This window comes from Nycticebus coucang, chromosome 4 (assembly GCF_027406575.1).
Source record: "Nycticebus coucang isolate mNycCou1 chromosome 4, mNycCou1.pri, whole genome shotgun sequence".
Lineage (NCBI taxonomy): Eukaryota > Metazoa > Chordata > Mammalia > Primates > Lorisidae > Nycticebus > Nycticebus coucang.
This window is the reverse complement of record NC_069783.1, coordinates 139,458,930-139,483,640: the sequence shown is the minus strand read 5'-3', so window position 1 is coordinate 139,483,640 and position 24,711 is coordinate 139,458,930. Positions and strand designations below refer to the sequence as shown.

Sequence of the window (24,711 nt, the reverse complement as noted above, 5' to 3'; positions counted from 1 at the left end):
CTAGCTAAAGGACTGGGAAAAGGGTGTGTGTGTGTGTGTGTGTGTGTGTGTGTGTGTGTGTGTCTTGAAAACTGGAGAGGGTAAGGGAGATGATGGACAGGAGAGAGCTTGTGAAATGGATCCCATAAAGCTGTGTATGAAGTCATAGGCTCCCATGCATGGATCTGAACCTAAATAGTACTCCAAAGACTTTGAAAACTATTAGATAGAACAACTAGGTTTCAGACTAGCCACTGGTTGGCACAAGCTTAGGACAGACCTGACTTATATGGCAAAGGCTTTAAAAACTGAACTGCTGTTGGAACTACAGCCCACCGGAGAGGTAATTCAGAACTGAACCTAAAAGGGTCAACTGTCTCCTAAACGAAAACCCAACATTTTCCATAGAATTCAAACAAGACGTAGGGTCTCATAATGCAATATTCAAAACTTCTAGGGTACAATCCAAAGTTACTTTACATACAAAAAAAAACCCATGAAAGTCTGAACCCTGAAATAACCCAGATATTGGAATTATCAGAAAAACTTTAGAAATGAAAGATAGAAAGTCTTGGGCCTGTGGCTCAAAGGGGTAGGGCGCAGGTCCCATATGCTGGAGGTGGTGGGTTCAAACCTAGCCCTGGCCAAAAACTGCAAAAAAAAAAAAAAAAAAAAAGTCTTAGCAGAGAAATAGAAGGCAGAAAAACAATAGAAATTTTAGGACTAAGAAAATACAATAATCAAAATTAGAAAAAACACTGCATTTCATAGCAGAATGGAGATGACAAGGGTCAGTGAACTTGAAAACAGATCAGTAGAAATTATCTGTGATAGCCAAGAGCCATGTATGCCTATAATCCTACCCCACTACTCTGGAGGCTGAGTCAGGAGGATCACATAAAACCAGGTGTTTGAGACCAGCCTGGGCAACATAGTGAGATTTCATTTCTTTAAAAAAAAAAAAAAAAAAAAATCCCCAACACAGTTTTTCTACTTTTTTTTTTTTGAGACCAGGTCTTGCCCTACCCTCAGGCTAGAGTGAAGTGGTATAATCATAGCTCCCTGTAACCCCAAATTAGTGGGGTCAAGTGACCCTCCCACTTTAGCCTCTAGAGTAGCTAAGACTACAGGTATGTGTCACCTGCTTGGGTAATTTTTTGCCTTTTTTTAGAGATTGGGTTCTCATAATGTTGCCCAGGATGGTCTGGAACTCCAGGCCTCAATGATCCTCCCAAGTGCTGGGATTGTAGGCATGGGCCACTATACTCAGCCTCCAACATGGGTTTTTAAAAATATGAAGTAGTAAAAAATGATCTGTGCAGGTACAATGCCTATCCCTGCCAAAGATGTTCCTGCCCTAATCCCTGGAAAATCTGAATATCATTTTACATGCATGCCAAAAGGGACATGATATAATTGAGCGTTTTAAGATTGGGTTATCCTGGATTATTGGGAAGATCTAATCTCATCACACTACTCCTTAAAAGCAGTGAGTTTTCCCTTGGATGGATTTGAAGAGATGCAGCAGAAAGAAATGGTAAGAGGTATTAAAAGAATAGGAGGGACTCAACGTGCCATTTCTGGAGGGGCCACATGGAAAACATAAGAAGGAATGTGGACAGCTTCTAGTCCTCAGCTGATAGTAAGGAAAGGACGTCCTATGTCCTACAATTGCAAATAACTGCATATAGCCAAGAACCCTCATGAGCTTGGAAGCACATTCTTCTCCAGAGGCTGCAGAGAAAAATGCACTTGGTTTTGGCCTTATGAAACAGCTTGATTTTGACCTTTTGAGACTTTAAGCAGATGACTCAGTCAAATCCAATCAGACTTCCGACTATGAAACTATAACAAATAAGTACTGTTCTAAGCCACTAAGTTTGTGGTAATTTTTTATAGCAAGAGAAAATTAATACATTATCCAATATGAACAGGAGATAGAAAAAATATTAAAACCCCCTGTCTGCCCAGGAAATTACACCAGTTAAAATAACCTTTAGGAATAGAGACAAAGTAAAGAAATTCTTCAAATGAAGGAAAACTGAGATTATTCATTGCCAGCAGATGTCCTCTAAAAACATATTAAAGGAAGTTCATCAGGCTCGGCACCCATAGCTCAATGAGTAGGGCGCCAGCCATATACACCAAAGGTGGCAGGTTTGAGCCTCGCCCAGGCCTGCTAAACAACAATGACAACTGCAACCAAAAAATAGCCAGGCTTTTTGGCAGGTGCCTGTAGTCCCAGCTACTCAGGAGGCTGAGGCAAGAGAATCACTTAAGTCTAAGGGTTTGAAGTTGCTATGAGCTGTGATGCCATGGCACTCTACTGAAAGTGACATAGTGAGACTCTGTCTCAAAAAAAAAAGTTCATCAGAGAGAAGGGAAATGAATGATACCAAAGGGAAAATTAAAATGTAAAGAATAAAGGGACTGGGCTTGGCGGGTCATGCCTCTTATCCCCACACTTTGGGAAGCTGACATGAGAAGATTGCTTAAGCCCAGGAATTGAAGACAAACCTGGGGTAAAATGGTAAGACTCTGTCTCTACAAAAATTTTTTTAAAAAATTAGCTTGGCCTACTTGGGAGGCTGAGGCAAGAGAATCACTTAAGCCCAGGAGTTGGAGGTTGCTGTGAGCTGTGTGAGGCCACGGCACTCTACCGAGGGCCATAAAGTGAGACTCTGTCTCTACCAAAAAAAAAATTTCTGAAAAAAAAAAAAAAAAGCTTGGCAAGGTGGCATGCACATATGGTCCCAACTACTCCACAGGCTGAGGTGGGAGGATCCCTTGAGCATAGGAGTTCAAGGCTGTAGTGAGCTGTCACTGCACCTCAGCCTGGGTGACAGAGTAAGAGCCTATCTTTAAAAAAGTATTCAATAATAAAGGAAGAACAATACAAATAGTAAATGTTTTCCTTTAAAGTTATTTAATATACATATGATGATTAAAAGCAAAAATTACAACACTGGTAGGATTTTCTATATATGTAGAGGTACTACATATCACAAATACAACATAAAGTAGGGAGGGATAGAGAGACCTATATGGTGGTAAGATTTTTACATTCAAGTTTAAGTAGTAAAATATTAAGTCTAAGTAGTTCATAAACAAAATACATAAATTTAAATCTAATACTTTAAAATATAGTTGATAGGGGCGGCGCCTGTGGCTCAGTCGGTAAGGCGCCGGCCCCATATACCGAGGGTGGCGGGTTCAAACCCGGCCCCGGCTGAACTGCAACCAAAAAATAGCCGGGCGTTGTGGTGGGCACCTGTAGTCCCAGCTACTCGGGAGGCTGAGGCAAGAGAATCACTTAAGCCTGGGAGTTGGAGGTTGCTGTGAGCTGTGTGATGCCACGTCACTCCACCGAGGGCCATAAAGTGAGACTGTCTCTACAAAAAAAATAAATAAATAAATAAAATATAGTTGATAATCCAAAAGAAGGCAGGAACAGAGAAATAAATTAAAAACAGAAAGGATAAGCAGAAAATAAATGATAAGATGGGAGATTTAAGTCCAATAATCATTAATTCTGGTCTAAACAAACCAATTAAAAGAGATTGTCAGATTTGCTATATTAAAAATGACTCAGCTATATGCTGTCTATAAGAAACCCACATTCAGGGCGGCGCCTGTGGCTCAGTGAGTAGGGCGCTGGCCCCATATGCCGAGGGTGGCGGGTTCAAACCCAGCCCCGGCCAAACTGCAACAAAAAAAATAGCTGGGCGTTGTGGCGGGCGCCTGTAGTCCCAGCTGCTTGGGAGGCTGAGGCAAGAAAATCGAGTAAGCCCAAGAGTTAGAGGTTGCTGTGAGCCGTGTGACGCCACGGCACTCTACCTGAGGGCGGTACAGTGAGACTCTGTCTCTACAAAAAAAAAAAAAAAGAAGAAAAGAAACCCACATTCAGTATAATGATAAAGGTTGGTTGGGCGGTGCCTGTGGCTCAGTGAGTAGGACGCCGGCCCCATATACCAAGGGTGGCAGGTTCAACCTGTCCCCAGCCAAACTGCAACAAAAAATAGCTGGGTGTTGTGGTGGATGCCCAGCTACTTGGGAGGCTGAGGCAGGAGAATTGCCTAAGCCCAAGAGTTGGAGGTTGCTGTGAGCTGTGACATCACGGCACTCTGCCGAGGGCGACAGAATGAGATTCTGTCTCTAAAAAAGAAAAAAAAGAAAAAGATTGGTTAAAGTAAAAGGGCCAGGTGTGGTGGCTTATACCCGCACCCCCAGCACTCTGGGAGGCCAAAGAAGGTGGACTGCTTGAGCTCAGGAGTTTGAGACCAGCCTGAGCAAGAGCGAGACCCTGTCTCTTTTAAAATACAAAGCTATTGTATAGCAGGTGCCTGTAGTCCAGCAACTCAGGTGGCTGAGGCAAAAGGATTGCTTGAGCCCAGGAGTTTGAGGTTGCTGTGAGCTATGATACCATAGCACTCTACCGTGGGGTAACAGAGTGAGACTCTCAAAACAAAACAAAAAAGAAATACATTTTTCTATTATTAAATAAATAAATAAAAAGTAAAAGGGTGGAAAAATATATCATATAAATACCAATCAAAACAAAGCTGTGGAGGCTAAATAAATATCAGACAAAGTAGACTTCAAAAAATTAATAGGATGAGGGAGACATTGCATTGCATATTGGTAAAAAAGTCAATTTTGTGAAGAAAATTGAAGAAATAATCTTAAATATATATGTAACTAATATAACAAAGCTTCAGAATACATAAAACAAAAATAAACAAAAATGAAAGGAGACATAGAAAAATCCACAATTTTTTTCTTTTTCTTTCTTTTTTCTTTTTTTTTTGTAGAGACAGAGTCTCACTTTACTGCCCTTGGTAGAGTGCCGGGGCGTCACACAGCTCACAGCAACCTCCAACTCCTGGGCTTAGGCAATTCTCTTGCCTCGGCCTCCAGAGTAGCTGGGACTACATGCACCCACCACAACACCTGACTTTTTTTGTTGTTGCAGTTTGGCCGGGGCCAGGTTTGAACCCACCACCCTTGGTATATGGGGCCAGCACCCTACCCACTGAGCCACTGGCACTGCCCTCTTTTTTTTTTTTTTTTTTTGAGACAGAGTGTCACTCTGTTGCCCTCAGTAGAGTGCTATGGCATCATAGCTCACAACAACCTCAAACTCTTGGGCTCAAGCGATTCTCTTGCCTCAGTCTCCCAAGTAGCTGGGACTACAGGTGCCCACCACAGGGCCGGGTTATTTTTAGAGACTAGGTCTCACTCTGGCTCAGGCTGGTCTTGAACCTGAGAACTCAGGTAATCCACCTGCCTTTGCCTCCCAGAGTGCTAGGATTACAGGCATAAGCCACTGTGCCCGGCCCTATAATATATTTTTAAATAATGCATGGGTAAAGGACATCTTAAATGAAATTAAAAAATATTTTTAAATGAATAAAAATGAAAATGCAGCAAATCAAAATGCGTGGTATGCAGGCCTCTTATCAATAACCTAAATTACCACCTTACAGAATTTGAACAAAACAGCAAGATAAAGTCTAAGTAAACAAAAGTAAGGAAATCATAAGGAGCAGAATTCAATGAAATAGAAAAGGGGAAAACAAAGAGTCAATGAAACACAAGGTATATAATTCTTTTTTTTCCCTTGACACAGAGTCTCATTTTGTCATCCCTGGTAGAGTGCTGTGGGGTCGTAGCTCACAGCAACCTCACACTCTTGGGCTCAAGCAATTCTCTTGCCTCAGCCTCCCAAGTAGCTGGGACTACAGGTGTCCACCACAATGCGCAGCTATTTTTAGAGACGGAGTTTAGCTCTTGCTTAGGCGGATCTTAAACCCATGACCTCAGGGCAATCCACCCGCCGCAGCGTCCCAGAGTGCTAGGATTTACAGGCATGAGCCACCGTGCCCGGCTCAGGTAGATATTTCTTTAAAGGAACTGAATTCATTGTTAAATCCTTCTGAAAAAGAAATCTCTAGGACCAGATGGTTTCGCTGTGAATTCTACCAAACATCTGAAGAAGAAAAACATTAATTCCGGGCATTCTGGCGCGGAGCAGAGCGGCGGCGGGCGTAGCTAGCGGGTCAGCCGCGGAGCCGGGGTGCAGCTCGGTTTCCCCGACACCCCTCCCCCTCACGCGCCAGCCCCACCCCTCCTCCAGCCGGGCAGACCCTGTCCAACTCCCCCTGCGGCACGAGCCCGGGGTGGCTCCGGGTGCCCCCCCAGCAGAACCCCACCCACCATAATGGGCAGCCAGAGCTCCAAGGCTCCCTGGGGCGACGTGCCCGCCGAAGAGGCAGCAGGCGCTTCCCTGGCGAAGGCCAAAGGACAGGAGAATGGCCACGTGAAAAGCAATGGAGACTTACCCTCCAAGAGTGAAGGGGAATCGCAGCCTCCCCCGACCCCGTGAACGGAACAGATGAGGCAGCCCGGGCGACCGGCGATGCCATTGAGCCAGCACCCCCTAGCCAGGGAGCTGAGGCAAAGGGGGAGCCCCCCCCAAGGAGACCCCCAAGAAGAAGAAGAAATTCTTTCAAGAAGCCTTTCAGATTGAGCGGCCTGTCCTTCAAGAGAAATCGGAAGGAGGGTAGGGGTGATTCTTCTGCCTCCCCACCCACAGAGGAAGAACAGGAGCAGGGGGTGATTGGTGCCTGCAGCGACGAGGGCAGTGCCCAGGAAGGGAAGGCTGTTGCCACCCCCGAGAGGCAGGAGCCCCAGGCCAAGGGGGCAGAGGCTACTGCTGCCTCCAAGGGAGGAGACACAGAAGAGGAGGCAGGGCCGTCCACTCCCTCGGGGCTGGAGAGTGGCCCTACATGGGCCAGCGCTGAGCAGAATGAGTAGCTGGGTGGGGGCAGGGGGGTGGTCTCTAAGCTGCAAAAACTGTGCTGTCCTTGTGAGGTCACTGGCTGGACTTGGCGCCCTGGCTGCCTTCCTGTGCCCAGAAAGGGGCTGTTGCCCCCTCCTAGCCACATTCCCTCTCCTCCTTTCCCTCCTGTGGATTCTCCCATCAACCATCTGGGCATCCTCTTAAGGCCCGTTGAAGATGGTTCCTTACGACTTCCCAAGTTAGGTTAGTGATGTGAAACGCTCCTGTCTCTAGCCCTTCCCCCCTCTCCCTGCCCTACCCCTGGAGAAGGCAATTGTTGGTTTTCTTCCCCAGTTCTTTTCCAAGTAGGTTTTGTTTACCCTGCTCCCAAAAACCCTGAGCCAGAAGTGGGGTGCTTACACTCCCAAACCTTGAGCGTCCAACCTTTCCCCGTTTTTAGCCTCTTGTGCTGTGTGCCTAGTGGCACCTGGGCTGGGGAGGACACTGCCCTGTCTAGGTTTTTATAAATGTCTTACTCAAGTTCAAACCTTCAGCTTGTGAATCAACTGTGTCTCTTTTTTGACTTGGTAAGCAAGTATTAGGCTTTGGGGTGGGGGGAGGTCTGTAATATGAAACAACTTCTTGTTGTCTTTTTTTACTCCCATTGTTGTAAATAACTTTTAATGGCCCAACCCCCAGATTTGTACTGTTTTTTTCCTAACTGCTAAAACCGTTCTCTTCCACCTGGTTGTACTGTAACATTTGCAAAAGGAATAAATGTTGTCCCTTTGAAAAAAAAAAAACACACATTAATTCCCTGTATCCCTTTAAGATAATAGAAGAGAAAGGAATACTTACCCATTTTCTTCATCTCTTTCTTTTTTTTTTTTTTGTAGAGACAGAGTCTCACTTTATGGCCCTCGGTAGAGTGCCATGGCCTCACACAGCTCACAGCAACCTCCAACTCCTGGGCTTAAGCGATTCTCCCGCCTCAGCCTCCAGAGCAGCTGGGACTACAGGCACCCGCCACAACGCCCGGCTATTTTTTGGTTGCAGTTTTGGCCGGGCCGGGTTTGAACCCGCCACACTCGGTATATGGGGCCGGCGCCCTACCGACTGAGCCACAGGCACCGCCCCTTCATCTCTTTCTTAACCTAATAAAAGGCATATGCAAAAAACCTACCTACAGCTAACAGCATAATGGTGAAAGACTGAATACCTTCTATAGTCAGGAAAAATGCAAGAATGTCTATTCTCACCACTCATATTTATCATCAAACTTAAAGTCCTAGATAGTATAATAAAACAAAGGAAAAAAAGAATCAATAGGCTTCTATGAATTGGGCTATAAAAACAATCAGGTTAGAAAGGAAGAAATAAGGCCGGTATGGTGGCTCACACCTGTAATCCTAGCACTCTGGGAGGCGGAGGTGGTGGATTGCTTGAGCTCATGAGTTCAAGACTAGCCCAAAGGCAGTGCCCGTGGCTCAGAGAGTAGGGCGTTGGCCCCAAATACCAAGGGTGGTGTGTTCAAACTCTGCCCCCGCCAAACTGCAACAAAAAAAATAGCTGGCGTTGTGGTGGGCGCCTGTAGTCCCAGCTACTTGGGAGGCTGAGGCAAGAGAATCGCCCCAGTCCAAGAGCTGGAAGTTGCTGTGATCTGTGATGCCACAGCACTCTACCGAGGGCAACAAAATGAGACTCTGTCTCAAAAAAAAAAAAAAGACTAGCCCGAGCAAAAGCGAGACCCTATCGCTACTAAAATAGAAAAAGTGAGACAAGAGGATCACTTGAGCCCGAGTTGGAGGTTGCTATGAGCTATGATGCCATATGACTCTACTCAGGGCCACAGATTGAGACTCTGTCTCAAAAAAAAAGAAAGAAAGAAAACTATTCCTAGGGTGGTGCCTGTGGCTCAGTCGGTAAGGCGCCGGCCCCATATACCGAGGGTGGAGGGTTCAAACCCAGCCCCAGCTGAACTGCAAACCAAAAAATAGCTGGGCGTTGTGGCGGGCGCCTGTAGTCCCAGCTATTCGGGAGGCTGAGGCAAGAGAATCGCTTAAGCCCAGGAGTTGGAGGTTGCTGTGAGCTGTGTGAGGCCACGGCACTCTACCGAGGGCCATAAAGTGAGACTCTGTCTCTACAAAAAAAAAACAACAAAAAAAAACTATTCCTATTTTCAGACTACATGACTATTTACATGTAAATTTCCAAGGAACCTATAAAAATGCTCTTAGAATAAGTAAATTTGGCAAGGTCACAGGGTACAAATTAACACACACACAAAATCCATTGTATTTCTAAATACTAACAATGAGCAACTGGAAAAAAATATGTACAACATCCTTCCCCAAATGAAATACAAGTTGAACATCCCAAACTTGAAACAAATGAAAAATATTAAACTTTAAAACATAAGAGAAAATATTTGTGTTCTGGGGTTAAGCAAAGAGTTCTTAGACATGACACAAAAAGACCAATCTACGAAAGAAAAACTTGATAAATTATATTTCATCAAAATTAAAATCATTACAAAAGACACTTTGAAGAGAAAGGAAAGACAAGCCATAGATAAGAAGAAAATATTTATAAGTTACATATCAAAGGATTTGTATCCAGAATACTTGAAGAATTCTTAAAATTCAACAATGAGAAATCCTATTAAAAAACGGCAAGACTTGAATAGATACTTCATCAAAGAGGAAATATGGAAAGAAATTAGGTACACAAAAAGATATTCAGCATGAGGGAGATGCAAATTAAAACCATAAGAAGCTGGGCGGCGCCTGTGGCTCAGTTGGTAAGGCGCCGGCCCCATATACCGAGGGTGGCGGGTTCAAACCCGGCCCCGGCCGAACTGCAACCAAAAAATAGCCGGGCGTTGTGGCGGGCACCTGTAGTCCCAGCTACTCGGGAGGCTGAGGCAAGAGAATCGCTTAAGCCCAGGAGTTGGAGGTTGCTGTGAGCTGTGTGATGCCATGGCACTCTACCGAGGGCCATAAAGTGAGACTATCTCTACAAAAAAAAAAAAAAAAAAAACCCATAAGAAGCTAATACCACATATCTACCAGAATGCCTAACAAAGAAATACAGGCAGTACCAAATACTAGTGAGGATGAGAGAAACTGGATCTCTCTCACAATGCCGGTAGGAACATAAAATGGCTACCCTGGAAGTTTGGTAGTTTCTGATAAAATCAAGAGAATCGGGTAAGCCCAAGAGTTAGAGGTTGCTGTGAGCCATGTGATGCCACGGCGCTCTACCCGAGGGCGGTACAGTGAGACTCTTTCTCTACAAAAAAAAAAAACATACTTTTACCACATAACCAGCATCTCCACTTGGAGTTATATACCCTAGAGAAATGAAAACTTATATTCAGACAAAAACCTATGCATAATTTTTTTTTAGACAGTTTTACTATGTCACCCTCAGTAGAGTGCTGTGACATCACAGCTCACAGCAACCTCAAACTTTTGGGCTTAAGTGATTCTTTTTTTTTTTTTTTTTTGTAGATACAGAGTCTCACTGTACCGTCCTCGGGTAGGGTGCCATGAGGTCACACAGCTCACAGCAACCTCTAAATCTTGGGCTTACGCGATTCTCTTGTCTCAGCCTCCCGAGCAGCTGGGACTATAGGTGCCCACCACAACGCCCGGCTATTTTTTGTTGCAGTTTGGCCGGGGCTGGGTTTGAACCCGCCACCCTTGGCATATGGGGCTGGCGCCCTACTCACTGAGCTACAGGCGCCACCCCTTAAGTGATTCTTTTGCCTCAGCCTTCCAAGTAGCTGGGACTACAGGCGCCTGCCACAACGCCCAGCTATTTTCTTGTTGCAGTTGTTGTCGTTTAGATGGCCTGGGCAGGCTCAAACCCGGCAGCCTAGGTGCATGTGGCTGGCGCCATAACCAGTGTGCTATGGGTGCCAATCTCATAAATTTTTATAGTAACTTTATTTTTAATCACCCAAAATTGGAAAAAACAAAACACCCTTTAAGAGGTTAACTATAAAACAGTGTCCCATCAATACAATAAAATGGTAGATCTCTGCAAGCTGACCACCCAAGGGACTGTAACAAATTGGTCAAAATACAGAGGTGGTCAACATGAGGAACTAGGCCTACTGTACTGATACATACATGTGGTGCATGTCCAGTCTATGGAAATTAGGTCAACTTAAGGAGGTGGTCAACTATGGAGGTTCTACTGTACTATTAGTCTCAAAAAGCAACAAGATGGATGAATCTCAAAGATACTATGCTGAGTGAAACAGCCAATCTCTAGGTTACATCCTGTGATTCTATTGATTCTGGACAAGGTAAATCAAAGGGACAGAAATGGACAAGTGTTCACAAGAGGCTGGGGTGAGGGTTTGACCATAAAGAGGAAGCATGAGGGGATTTTTTCAGGTGAAAGAATTGCTCCATATCCTGAGTGTGGTGGTAGACACATGAATTTATATATGTGTAAAAAGTTATTTTGTGGCACCCCCAAAAGTTATTTTATGGCATGTTAATGTAGAATTTTAAAAGATGAAAATAAAACCAAAAAAAGTTTTTTTTTAAATGCCTTACAAGAAATTTTTCCATTTGGGTTTCTGTCAGAAAAGTTGCTTTATGGGGGCTCTGCCACATAAGCCCTTGTGTTCTGCAGGCCTGTTCTTCCATCTGTAAAATAGAGAATCTGTCCAGAACAGTGATTTTACTTCTTCTCCCTCATCTCCCCCAGACTGCACCCCTGGGCACACCCTTTGTGCAAGGAGGACCAGATAGGTTTGGAGAGTAAAGACATTTGGCCTCCACTGTGGGCCATGGACCCACAGTTCTGCATCCAGCTGAGCAGCTGTGCTTTTGTTTACTTCCTATGTTGGTTGTTTGAATACCTCTGGATTAGAATAGCTGGTCTTGAGCCAGATCCTCAGGCACTGTGGGGGTTTGAACAATCCTTGATTCAAGACATTATAGGTAGGGCGGCGCCTGTGGCTCAGTCGGTAAGGCGCCGGCCCCATATACCGAGGGTGGCGGGTTCAAACCCGGCCCCGGCCAAACTGCAACCAAAAAATAGCCGGGCGTTGTGGCGGGCACCTGAAGTCCCAGCTACTCGGGAGGCTGGGGCAGGAGAATTGCTTAAGCCCAGGAGTTGGAGGTTGCTGTGAGCTATGTGATGCCATGGCACTCTACTGAGGGCCATAAAGTGAGACTCTGTCTCTACAAAAAAAAAAAAAAGACATTATAGGTAGAACCCACTATTTGTCCCTTTGACATGTGCCTTGTGGATCCCAGTAGTCAGCCAGACTGGGGCACTGGTTCTAATGGTCAGTGATTCCAAACAAGGCCTTGTGGAGGAAGTTTGGAATTGTGCTATTTGCTTCAGGACCCCTAGGTCACACCTGAATTAAACACAATGGAAACTGTGAAAAGGCTTGTGGGTCTAGGCCTTTTCTTAGGTATGGTCTGAAAGGACTTAAACCATCTTTCTCCCCACTTCCCTCCGAAACAGGGTGACTCTTTGAAAATAAAGGGCTGTGCTCATTAGGATGAGTGTGCTGACCTAGGATAAGCAGAGCCACAGTGTATATCATTTCTGATGAGAGCTGCTGTTTACATTAAGGACACACCATGTGCGAGGCACTGTGCTAAGAAATTGCTCTATGAGAAAAGGGCTTGATACCCTTGGACAGGTGAAGAGGGTCCAGGTCACATGAAGGCAAGGTGACAGAGTTAGGTCCTGGTCCATTCTCCAATTTTCCAACTTAAAGCTGGTGAGAGGAACCCTGAAGGCCTAATGTCAAGTCTACTTTCCTCATGTGCCTTGGAGAAGGGGACCAACACCACCTGTATCTAAGATTGCTGGGAATCATTGAGCACCCTTTGAGACCTTATTGTGTATAATAGCACTTAAAAAGTTTTAATATTTTTTACAGTGGAAAGCTTTCTTTGAAAACTATTTTATGCATAAGTCCAATCTAGAAAACCAGAGTTGGGCCACTGTGGTGAAGGTAAAAAGCAAGGGACCCTCCTGGACTCCCAGAGCATAGCTTGAAGGCCACTTATCCAGTAGATTGGCACTTACTATGAGAAGTGCAGGGAGTGCCATGATGCTTAAGCCTCTGACTTTGGGTATGAAAGAATCAGGAAGGATTATAACAGACTCATTCCTAGATTAATTGGTATCCCAGGCCAGTGGTGTGCACTAGGTATTGGTCTCTTTTTCCTGGGTACCACCTGCCTCATCCTAGCCCTTGACCAGTAGCCATTGCCTGCCACTCAAAGGATAGAAAATTTATTTTCAGCATCTCACAATTAGTGAGTTTAATCTTTAAAGATATACATATTATAAGGTTAAAGGCTATAGCAATTCTTTTTCCTTGCCTTCATGAAAGGCATCATCTGTTTTTTTCTGTATCAACCAAAGTTGGATGTTCAAGTTCAGTTCTTGGTATATGACCAACAACGGACCTATACCTCTGTCCCCAATACAGAAGATGGCAAGATGGCTCACAGTGGAATCATCAAATGGACTTCCTTCTCATAGATGTCAGGGATCATTCCCACTGGGGAGCTGACCATGTGCACGGTGTTCTTGCCAAACAGCTGGAACTCATAGTGGATGAGCTGTTCCCAAAAGCCACTGTTGGGCCGGATGATAGGCCGGCATGACTTGGTCCACGTGTGGGCATCCAGAAGCGACATGGCATGGTACTTCATGAGGTAGGCAAGGCACAGGGCAGCTGAGCGGCTCACGCCAGCAGCGCAGTGCAGGAGTGTGCGACCCTGCTTCATCTCCACACTGTGAATGTGGTCAGCGATAGGGTCAAAGAAATCACAGAGACGCGAGATGGGTTTGTCGGCTATAGGCACTTGCGTATATTGGACATCATCATATAAGGTGTTCACCACTTCCACAGAGACGTTGATGACTGTGGTGATCTGGTTGCTAGACAGCAGAAGTTTGTTGTTGGCAGCTACACCATTGCTGATATATAGGCTCCTGGTGATCTGTGAGAGGCCGCTGACTGAGGGTTGTGGGAACTGAATTGGGAGGGCACACCGGGGCGCTGTCATCAAGGCAGTGGGTCAGCAGCTAGCAAGGCATGAGGGCTGCATTTCTGGTAGGCTGTGGCCACGAAAAACTGCAGGGAAGAAGAGGATTTTAGAGGGCAGGAATCTAGCAGGTAAACCCCCAGGGATTTCTGGGAAATGGATGCATGAGCTGGTAAGATTCCCCAAGGCAGTCCTCTGACCATCACAGTAGACTTATTCAGAGAATGTATTAAAAATACAGATACCCAGGCCCCTCCCAAACCCGCTGAGCCAGAATCCCAAGGTAAAGAGCAAGAATCTACATTTTCAGAATGCTTCACAGGTGGTCTAATGTGTACTGCCCAATAGGATAAAGGGCAAGTCCCTGAGCCTGGCACTCAAGGTTTCCCTTGAGGGGTCCCACATTTCTAGGTGGGCAAGTACCTTGGGTCCCTCAGCTGTGTCCTGTCCCGATTTTTTATCTAGGCTTACACAGACCTCTTCTCCCTTCTCTTTCAAATTTTCTCTTTCCTTTTAGCCCCTCTGACTGGGAACCACTTGCACAGTCTTCCTCTGCAGTCTTCTAATTTTGTGCTCAAATCATGAACCAGTGACATGGAACCCTGAGCCCACTGTCACTGGAATCCAAGTCTCTTCCTCCAAGAACCATCTCTTTGAAGAGACAAGGATGTGCCCATGTGAAACTGATATTAAGTAACAAAGTCCTAGATGAGAGCAGTGGCTCACGCCTGTAATCCCAGCACTCTGGGAGGCTGAGGCGGTGATAGCCTGAGCTCACAGGTTTGACACCAGCCTGAGCAAGAGCAAGATCCTGTCTCTAAAAAAATAGCCAGATGGGTGGGGCCTTGGTGTGTGCCACACCTTTTGAGTGCAAGACAGGATTACAAGAAGGACTTTGCCTAACAAATGCAATCAGGGTAACCTGGTTTATTGTACCCTCAATGAATCCCCAACAATAAAAAAAAAAAAATAGCCAGACGTTTTTTCGGGCACCTGTAGTCCCAGCTACTCGAGAGGCTGAGACAAGAGAATCGCTCGAGCCCAAGAGTTTGAGGTTGCTGTGTGCTATGACTCCATGGCACTCTACTGAGGGTGACAAAGTGAAACTCTGTCTTAAAAACAACAAAAACAAAAAACCAAAGTCCTGGATCACCAAACATGCTCTTGCACCTTGTCTCTGAAAAGAGAAGGGAGTGGCTGAGAACTTCACAGCAAGCCCAGGAGCAAGTGCAAAGAGGTAGCAGGATCTCGAGACTACAGCCACACATGTACCATACTCCCTGAAGCAAGACTATGGCATGCACTCCAGGAAGGGACAGACCTTTGGCTTCTAAGAATCATGGCCCCTTACTTTCCCAGTCTTGAACAAAGCTTAAAAAAGAGCACATCTTTGTATGTCTCACTGAAATAAGAGCATTTGGGTTTAGATCATACCTCTCAAGGCCAAATGGCAGTCTACACCAGACACAGACAAATAAGGTGCCAAAGTTTTATACTCCTGCTTAATATATTTCATTGGTTGCCCACTGTCAGATAAGATGGAACTCCTTAGCTTAGCTATCAAGGCAATTTGTGGCCCAACTCCTGCCCATCTCTCCAGCTTCCTATTAGTCTTCCCCATTTCTTTCTTTCTTTTTTTTTTTGGTAGAGACAGAGTCTCACTTTACTGCCCTCAGTAGAGTGCCATGATGTCACAGGACTCACAGCAACCTCTAGCTCTTGGGCTTACACGATTCTCTTGCCTCAGCCTCCTGAGCAGCTGGGACTACAAGCGCCCACCACAACACCCAGCTATTTTTTGGTTGCAGTTTGGCCTGGGCTGGGTCCAAACCCGCCACCCTCGGTATATGGAGCCAGCGCCCCACTCACTGAGCCACAGGCGCCGCCCTTCTTCCCCATTTCTTGAAGGGTCTCAGCTAGATTGAGCCACTTTTTGTTTCTTAGGAACATCCTATCCTCTCTGGCTAGGCACCTATCCTCTGCAGCTGCTTAGCCCAGAACCCCCTTTCCTCTAGCCAATTAGATCCTGATCTGTTCCATTCAGTGGAGGACTACAGAAATCTGAGGAGCCTTGGAATCTCAACCCAAAGGTCACTTCCTTAGGGGAAACCTCCTGGGAGCACACCCCTCCCCCTTGTTTAATCAGTTCCATACTCTAGGCTTTCTTAGCCTTATGTTCTCTATTTCCTAACACGGTAGATGTGGTTTTGCCTTGATTTGTCTGATCTGATTAATGTCTGTCTCTCCAAGAGACACTGAGCCCTTTAGGGATGTATGTGACAGTATCTACCTTTACTCCCACTATCACCCACCAGTGCCAAGCTCCTTCTCCCCACAAGGAGTAGCTTGATAAATAGTTGTCAAATGAAAGAATAACTCTAATAGCTACGACTCTTGACTTCTGAGGATTTTCTGGAAAGGATGAATTCTCTGGCTGTGTTTCTGTAAACCTCAGGGAGGTGTTGAATGGGGGTGGTGGTGGTTCCCAGGCTGGAGAGAAGGCCAAAGGCTGCACAGGCAAATCCTATCTGCCAGTGCCCCAGTCAAGTGCATCACGTTCATCTCAAAAAGGGCAGATGGGGCTGGTTTGTTCTAAAGATGAGACCCAGGGCTAGGGAGTGGCAAAGACAGCCTGAAGAAATAACAAGAGATCTGAAGGGAGGGAGGTGGTTTCACCACTTTACAGCCTACAAATGAAGGCTCTGGCTTTCCAGTTTGGTTCGTCTTCAAAGAAACCCGATCACACAAGAATCTAGAGTTAATACCTCCATTTTACAGAGAAAAGTGAGGCACATAGAAAAAGGATTTGTTTAGGGTCACAAAGCAAAGCCTGAAAGCCGGTGTTTCTGGCTCATGTGTGTGGGGAAAGTCGGCAAACATTGCGGGATGTTAGCTAAATACTAAGTTATACTTTCCCCCTCATAACTTTAATTGTCATTAATTGTCCTCATATCAAAATTGAGTACATAGGATTCATGCTTCTCCATTGGTGTGTGTCACACTTTATGGGGGCAAGACATGACTGCAAGAGGGACTTTACCTAACAATTGCAATCAGTGTAACCTGGCTTATTGTACCCTCAATGAATCCCCAACAATAAAAAAAAATACTAAGTTATAAACGTGGAACGAAGTCCACGGGTTCACGGGAGCGAGGCGCCACTTCCAGGAATGGGCTAGGTAGGTTTCCTGGGGAGTTAACACTGAAAGAGGCTATTTCACCTGTTTGGCGTCAAGACCCAACAGTCTTACCTCTCTTCCGCAGGAGGGCGGCAGGTTAGTTCAGAAAGCAGCCGCGCCGGGAAGCCTCAGACAAGGGTGTTTGCAGTTACAATCCCCGCCCGCCTAGCGCTCTGGTTTCCATGGCAATGGTCCCTCTTCGCAGGGAGTAGTTGGCCGTACCAGATCTTCGGAGAAATCCTGGCCTCAGCTCACCTGGTTACCTGGCCCGCGATCACCACCAGGCCACGTCAATCTTTGTGGACAGAAAGATCTGTTTAGCACTCAGCACCCTACTCCTTCCGGTTAAACTCGTCTCCACGGCAACGCGCTGGGTCGCATCACGGTGGCCGCCGAAGGACAATCCCGCTGCGTCCGCAAACTTCTCTGGCTAGTCGTCCGCGCCCCGCCCCCTCGCGCGTCTCCCGGGCAACGTGCTGCGCTCTGCTCCAGGCTTCCGCCCCGGACTTGCTTCGCGTCCGCGCGCCCCCTGAGAATGGCTCGTAACCCGGCTCCTACTTCCCAGGCCTGTGCTTGCGTGGAAGACGGAACAACATCGCCGAGGAGGACCTCAGTCACGTGGGACCCGGGCTTATCCCCGGCTTTGGGGTCCGCCGCCGGATCAACCGGCAGTTCCAAATTATTTCCGCGCGATAAGTTCGGCAGCCGCCTGGACACGACCACGGGAGTCGGGCCGCAGGTCTCCTTCCTGCGGCCGCGGACTGCGCAGACGCCGGTGCTCTTCAGGTGCGGTGTGGGTGCCCGGAGCGTTCGTCATACCCTGGGACCCCTAAGGGAGCCCGGACTCTCAGACCCGCGCTCCCTTAGGCGGACCCCGGCCCTGACTTTCCTGGAGACCCTGGTCTCCTTGTTTAGACCCGGGAGGAGGCTGCATTTGTCATAGCCTCGGGCCCCAGCTCCTTCCTCGTCCAGCTTTTTTGGACCTCCAGAAACGTTAATGCCCTCAGCCCCGACTCCTGGGAGAAGCTGGACTTCCAATTTCCTACAATTTGGTCTCAGCCCTTCAGTCATCCAGGCCTTTCAATCCTCTGGGCTGACATCGTGTGGCCCTTTAGAGCCGGAGGAGGCTCAGGTTCTCTCAGTCTCGAACCCACACCCCTTTCCTTAGCCTCTGTGTACAGTGGCCCCAGAAAAGCCTCTAGTTCCATCTACCTTGACCCAGTCCTCACAAACTCCAATTCCCCGACCCCTTCCATTCCATAACACCTCTCATAGCGTCCTCACAGGCTCCCACGGAGGACTTAAAGGAGGAAACCAATTTTGTTAAAAATGACATTATTACTTGAAAGGGAATATTTCCAGTCATTGCTCCCCCATCCTCTTTTCCAGTATTGGAAAATTTAGTGCCCCACTGAGTGGATGAAGTATGTTTTATTTGTCTTTAAATATTTCGGATTTTTTTTTTTTTTAAACCAGGATTTGGAGACCTATAGAGTCAGAAAAATGTAAACAGAAGATTGGGATATTTGTTCATACTAGTTTGTAAATATAAAAACATTCACAAATCTATAGTTGCAAATTGAAATAAATTTGAAAAAAGCTCCAATCTTTCAAAATGTTTTATTATTTATTTATTATTTTTTGAGACAAAGTCTCACTTGTTGCCCTCGGTAGAGTGCTGTGACGTCACAGGTCACAACAACCTCCAACTCTTGGGCTCAAGTGATCCTCTTGCCTCAGCTTCCCAAGTAGCTGGGACTACAGGCGCCCACCACAACGCCAGGCTATTTTTCTAGAGATGGAGTCTTGCTCTTGCTCAGACTGGTCTCTAAGAGTCCTCTGTGAGCTCAAGCAATCCACCCCCCTCAGCCGCCCAGAGTGCTGGGATTGCAGGCATGAAGCGCTACGCCTGGACTTGTTTTATCTTTTAAAATGGTCTCTTTTGTTCCTAATTATAAAAGTCGTGTACACTTAACAGAAAGATCAAATAAGACAGACAAGCAAAATGAGGGGCCGGATAATCACTGTTAACATTTTGGTGTATATTTTTCCATATCCACTCGTTTATAGATATTCCGATATGCTTATACTTTTTAAAAAAATACATCAAGAGGGTCCTTATCTAACAAAAGCAATTAATGGAACCTGCTTCTGTGTACCCTCTATGAATCCCCAACAATAAAAAAAAATACATCACAAAAAATTGACAGTTTAATAACCTGCTTTTCCTCCCATGTTTAATACACCATGGATATCTATTTCATACATAATTACATGTGTTTTATATATTTCACTTAATACCAAAGTTTATTCAAATTGCTTCCCTATTGTATGTTTAATTTCCAAATTTTAGAAAAAAAATATTTTTTTTTTTTTGTGGTTTTTGGCCGGGGCTGGGTTTGAACCCGCCACCTCTGGCATATGGGACCGGCGCCCTACTCCTTGAGCCACAGGCGCCGCCTCAGAAAAAAAATATTTTTTAGAAAATATATTTTTAAATGGGAAAAAATCATTTAAAGGTATATATATTTGTAAAACCACTTTATCAAAAAGTGAAAATTCAGTGTCTGGAAATATCCATTTTCAACTAATTCCTCATTTTGACCAAATTGTTCCATTTCACCTGGACCACCTGGCTTCATTTTGCTTGCATATCCTATTCCATCTTCCATCTCACCTTCCAAAGGCTCCTAAAACTGCTGTTCACCCAAAACTTCTCTCACTTTTAAACTTTTTCCAAACCTTTTTTCCCTTAGAATTTACCTATTAGCCATCTTAACCTCTGTCTAAACTCTTCGTTTTCATTTTTCCCTGCTCTGATCTATCCCCCCAGTCTTCCTCAGGCATAGACTATAGAGCAAGTGCCCCCCCCAAATTCATCTCTCGGAACCCTACCCTACAAATTTAACTCCTCTCATCTCAGTGGCTGAGTGTTTCTGAGTCCCTGTTGACACTTCTCTTGTGGCCTTCTCTAGGCCTATATCCTCCCAGGATAGTTTTTCTTCTCAACATCCAAGAAATATCTTTTTAGTACACCATAGTTACTCCCTTGCTCCTCTGAAAATTTTAAGACAGAGCTAAGAAAGGTGGGAGGAGCCTCAGCCACTCTCCCAGAACCCCTCAAATTAGGCCCTGGCTCTTGCCCCAGCCCCAGGCATCTGTAACCTGTTCCACTTTCGCCTCCTCCCTCCAGCATAATGAATTGCAGTGAAGCATCAACAAAAAAATTTTTACCCAAGAGCAATTTATCTCGGGTGATTATTCGTGACAACCTCAGTGCCCAACGAATCTATGAGATGGAGGTAAAGTAGCTACAAGCTTTTTTCATTAGAGGGTGTTAATGGCTAGACCCTTATTTATTTCATTCTCCCCATGTCTGGCAGGGGGAGGGGATCACAGATCCAAGAGGCTCTAAGACAGGCCCCATTTTACAGAGGATAACCAATTAATACTTCGGGTTACTGACATACTGAAGGAGCCAGGGAGAAAGACCAGGTCTCTTGGGTCTTGTGGCATTTTCTTTCTCAAAGTATTAATCTCTCTATTTAGGGAATCCATGAATGGATTCTTTCTCTCATACAAAGTCCGGGTCCTAGAACCTGAATCGGCATCAACACTATCTTGTCAGTCGTTTTTTTTTGGGAACTATCCCCATTTTCCAGATGAGAACTGAGGCTCTTCTACTTTATGCCTCTTAGGGACACTGCTTGATTAATTCATTAGACCTGTTTTTAGGGCCTGCTTTAAATAGGCACTGTGTTGGGCACTAGGAAGAGATGAGTGAACAAGATGGACTCCAGGTTGTACTCATTTCTTTAAGCAGAGCAGGCAGTCCAGAATTGAGGTGCTGTTCTCTTCTTGACTCTGTTGAGCGTTCCTGTCCTCTAGAGTCAAATCTATTCTGACATTGAAAAGAGTTGGGAGCCTTAAGAGTAGTGCCGCCAGATCCTCTTGAGGGCCACAGAGACCAAAAGAAGAACAGAGACCTGGGTATTTCTTCCTCTGTTAAACTTCCAGAATGTGATGTAGTGGAATAGATAGATGGGCCAGCTTTGTGTGATCTTGAGTGAATCACATTTCTTCCAGACTCTGTTTTCTTATTTGTACAGTAGGATCTATTAAGACTCTCTTAGTTGAAGGTGATACAAGCTGAACTTGAAATATTTGCAGCAACATAGAGAATAATGGGTTTACAGAATCAAGGATGGGCAGGGTCGCCAACATTGGGGATGAGAGGGGTCAGGGGCTGTGTGTGTGTCTTCTACCTTCCTTGTCTCCTTGGTCTGCTGCATTCTGACTGTTGGCATCATCGTCAGGCTGGCTGCCCCTGGGGAGCAAGGCCCCAGGAAACCCTGGCCTGTTGAGGACTTCCACTTTTGCTTGACAAATCCTGGGGAATGACTCCAGTTAGACCCAGTTGGGTCATGGGCTCATCCTTGCTTCAGTCATTGTGGCTAGGTGGTTTGGGGATATTCTCAGTGGCCTAAGATGGGATTGGGGCCAACCCCTATAACCAGTGGGTGGGGAATGTTGTACCTCTGGCAAGTAGGAGGAGGATCTTTGAAATACTGTAACGGGAAACTCCTGAGTTGGCTTCATGTGTACCAGAGGGCTGTGCCATATTTCAGCCATCCTGAAACTTCCTTTTAAATCCATATTGAGCCTTTATGTATTTTATCCATTACAGATTATGTATTAATGCCCCCCATTAAACAGTTCAGGAAACTGAGACTCAGAGAGATAGAATAACCTCACTAAGATCATCTAGTGAATCATTACAGGGTTATAAACCTGAGTCTGAGCAATAAATGTGCAGGACATTTTATCCTAAGGATACAAATTATCTTCTCCATGTTTATAGACCCAATGACTAGCTGAGAGCCTGGCTTGTAGGAACACAGTGGATTTGAGGGCCTCAGTGACAATGTGGCAATGTTTCTATCTCCCTACTAAAGTACTTGTGTTAGGGGAAGAGGCAACTTTGGTAATTCCAGTAGAGACAGTTAGGATCTAGTGTCTTGGGAATCCCCCGAGCATACTCTGGGGATGTTTCCCAAGTGGTTTCAGCCCTTAGGAGACATTGGCATTGTCTGGAGACATTTTTGGTTATCATAAATGGGTGCTCCTAGTAGTGTTTTGTAGAGGCCAGGAATGCTGATTAATAAACCATGATATGTGGGACAGATCTGCCACAAAGAATTGCCCAGCTCAAAATGTCCACAGTGTCCAGGTTGAGAAATCCTGATGTATGGTAAGAGTCATGTTGAAGGTGAACTCATTAGCTGAGAGACCAAGAAAGCCTGCTGTCATGGGATGCTCTAGAAAATGGTATATAAGTAGCCACTTCTCAATGACTGGATCAGAGTTATCTCAGGTACATAATAAAAATGTAGATTCTTGGCCCCCATTCAAATGCAACTAAGCTAGAATCTCTGGGTCTATATTTTTATTAATATCAATCAACTGAACTGTTTCTGGCATTCAGCCAGGTTTGGAGAATATCAGTGTGACCTATTATTTAGTGCTCATATTTTCTGTCACTCACCTTCCCTCTTTAACTCCTTGTGTCAGATAACCATGTCAACATTGACTGTCCTTTATGAATTCCTTTGCTTAACTTTCTGCTAGGTCTTCAGATAACATAAGTGTTAATCAGAATCCCCTAGAAAACTTATTAAGAATGTACACTCCCAGGATCACTTCCCCTGAATTGTTTCTGCATGCCTCAAACCTCCCCATACTTCAAAACCCAACCCGAATTGGTATACCAACCCCTCCATGAAGCTTTTCTTGATGTCTCCCTTCTTTGAATTCTGTGCTTTTTTCCCCCCATAAGGTATGTATCATTTTTTGCCTTGCTTAGAAATATCTGGGCATGTGTCTTAACCTCCTGACTATATTTTAGTTTCTGTGGAGATCTGCAGCTGATATTTCCTAGTATCGCTGCCTGAAGTTAGCTCATTGGACTAAATAAGTGAATGAATAACACATAGGACGTGCCTTCCAAGACCTTACAGTCTTGTTGGTGACAGGACAGAAGTTATGTAATAGAAGAAATAAGTAGACTTCAATGTGATATAGGTAAGTAATATCATAGACAATATGTGGGAAGCACCAAATGATTAATAGGGACAGGATGGTAGAAGTTATATAAGAGGGGAAAAACAAGATACACCCTCATTATTCCAACCCTATTTCCAGTCTTTCTGACCAGTCTTGAAATAGAGATGTTTAGGTCAAAGTTAGGCTCCTAGGCTGCAGACTGTCAGAAGGTGCCTTAGGGGTTGTCTACTTAATGCCCACTTTTTACAAGTAGGGAAACTGAGGCTTCATCTGAGTCAAGGTGTTTATAAAATGAATATTGGGTCATATAGCCGACACATTTTTCCACCCACATGTCAGCAGCAAAGATGCCTCTCTTGCTCTGAAGTGGCTTCTTCATCCTAACCTCACTTCTGTTTTTTGTAAGATAAGAGCTACAGACAAGACCAAGAAAAAGATGAGCCATTTGTATGATCATCTGAAAAAAAAGTTCATGATGGACCAGCTCAGAAAGCTGGGGCGCTGGAAACGGGAATCTATGAACATTCAGCACTACTTGGATAGCATCCGAATGTACGAGATCCAGTTGAAACTCCAGTCTCCCAAGAAAAACCAGCCACCTTAGTGCTGGCATTCCCCAGGGTCACAATGATACTAGTCTGAGCAGAGGAAAACCAGAAACTAGCCAGCCTACACCATCATAGGACAATAAACCAAGACCAGCGGATAGTGGAGCACAAAAAATTCCTCTGCAGTCCTGATTTTCCTTCCCCTGCCTATTCCCTCTATTCTGATGAAAATGATCCTGACAGTCTTTTAGATGTTCCTGTAGAAAAGACTGAATCAAGCCAGCTTCCACAGTTAAGGGAAAGATTGACTTTTTGGTGTCCATATGTCTGAGGTGATATGCCAGGCCAGGTGTGCTAGGACCGTGGTGCCTTAGATGGGAAGGGCTCAGTAATGCCACACTGCCTGGCATTCAGCTGGTAAGGAGGTCAGGGTAGGGCATCAGACAGACCTGGCTTAAATGCTGCTTCTGCCACCCATCAGCTGTGTGACTTTGTAAACCTCTCTGAGCCTTTGTTTCCTTATCTGAAAAAGGGAGCAGCAAGGGAAGCTGCCTCCAATGTCTGGCATGATGTAAAGTGCTTGCTTCGTTCAGGGCCCATTATTCCCAGTGTTCTCATCATGATGGCTCCAATTGCCTTCTAGCCTTGCTGGTCCCTATTTCCTGTTCTGCCTGTTGTCCCCAACTATACCCTGAGAGTCCTCACATTGGGCTTTTACTTGTGAAGATCCCTCGTCTTAAGAGGCTTGTTTGAGGCCTCTTAGCTTCCCATGGCTCCCCTTTTCATCCTTCAAGGCTAATCTCGGTGCCATTTTCTGCAGAGCATTTCTTGACCTCCTCCTGTCTGGTGTCTGCCCCTTCCCTTCCACCTAAGTCACAAGGGTTTCCTCTCTCCTCTGATCTCATGTTACCTGTGGCAGCATCATTCTGCCTTGCATGGAAACTGTTTGGGCTGAATATTTGTCCTAACTCCTGATTATATTGTACATTTTTTGAGGATATGGACCAAGGATCCTCCAAGATTCAGTTCAGGCCTCTCTTCTCTTTTGATGCTTACCTCAACTGGCCCCAGTAGAAAAAGCCACTCCTTCCTGTGCTTCTGCATGTCCACACCTTTGTGTC

At 45.4% G+C, this 24,711-nt stretch overlaps 2 protein-coding genes and 1 pseudogene across 3 annotated transcripts; 2 read left to right on the top strand and 1 right to left on the bottom strand.

Annotated features, from left to right (window-relative positions):
* Window positions 1-6,199: 6,199 nt before the first annotated feature.
* On the top strand, window positions 6,200-7,550 carry LOC128583034 (MARCKS-related protein-like; annotated as a pseudogene). Its single transcript, XR_008379368.1, has one exon. The product of XR_008379368.1 is annotated as an MARCKS-related protein-like (transcript).
* Window positions 7,551-13,042: 5,492 nt separating this feature from the next.
* On the bottom strand, window positions 13,043-17,306 carry DUSP18 (dual specificity phosphatase 18). The gene is made up of 2 exons (XM_053586855.1): window positions 17,052-17,306; window positions 13,043-13,889 (listed from the first exon to the last, which is right to left on the bottom strand). The coding sequence occupies exon 2, from the start codon at window positions 13,819-13,821 to the stop codon at window positions 13,255-13,257; it is 567 nt and encodes a 188-aa protein (XP_053442830.1). The 5' UTR covers window positions 13,822-13,889; window positions 17,052-17,306; the 3' UTR covers window positions 13,043-13,254.
* A 196-nt stretch (window positions 17,307-17,502) lies between these two features.
* C4H5orf52 (chromosome 4 C5orf52 homolog) lies at window positions 17,503-23,646 on the top strand. Its single transcript, XM_053586856.1, has 3 exons — window positions 17,503-17,765; window positions 20,173-20,281; window positions 23,449-23,646. The coding sequence occupies exons 1-3, from the start codon at window positions 17,515-17,517 to the stop codon at window positions 23,644-23,646; spliced, it is 558 nt and encodes a 185-aa protein (XP_053442831.1). The 5' UTR covers window positions 17,503-17,514.
* Window positions 23,647-24,711: the final 1,065 nt, after the last annotated feature.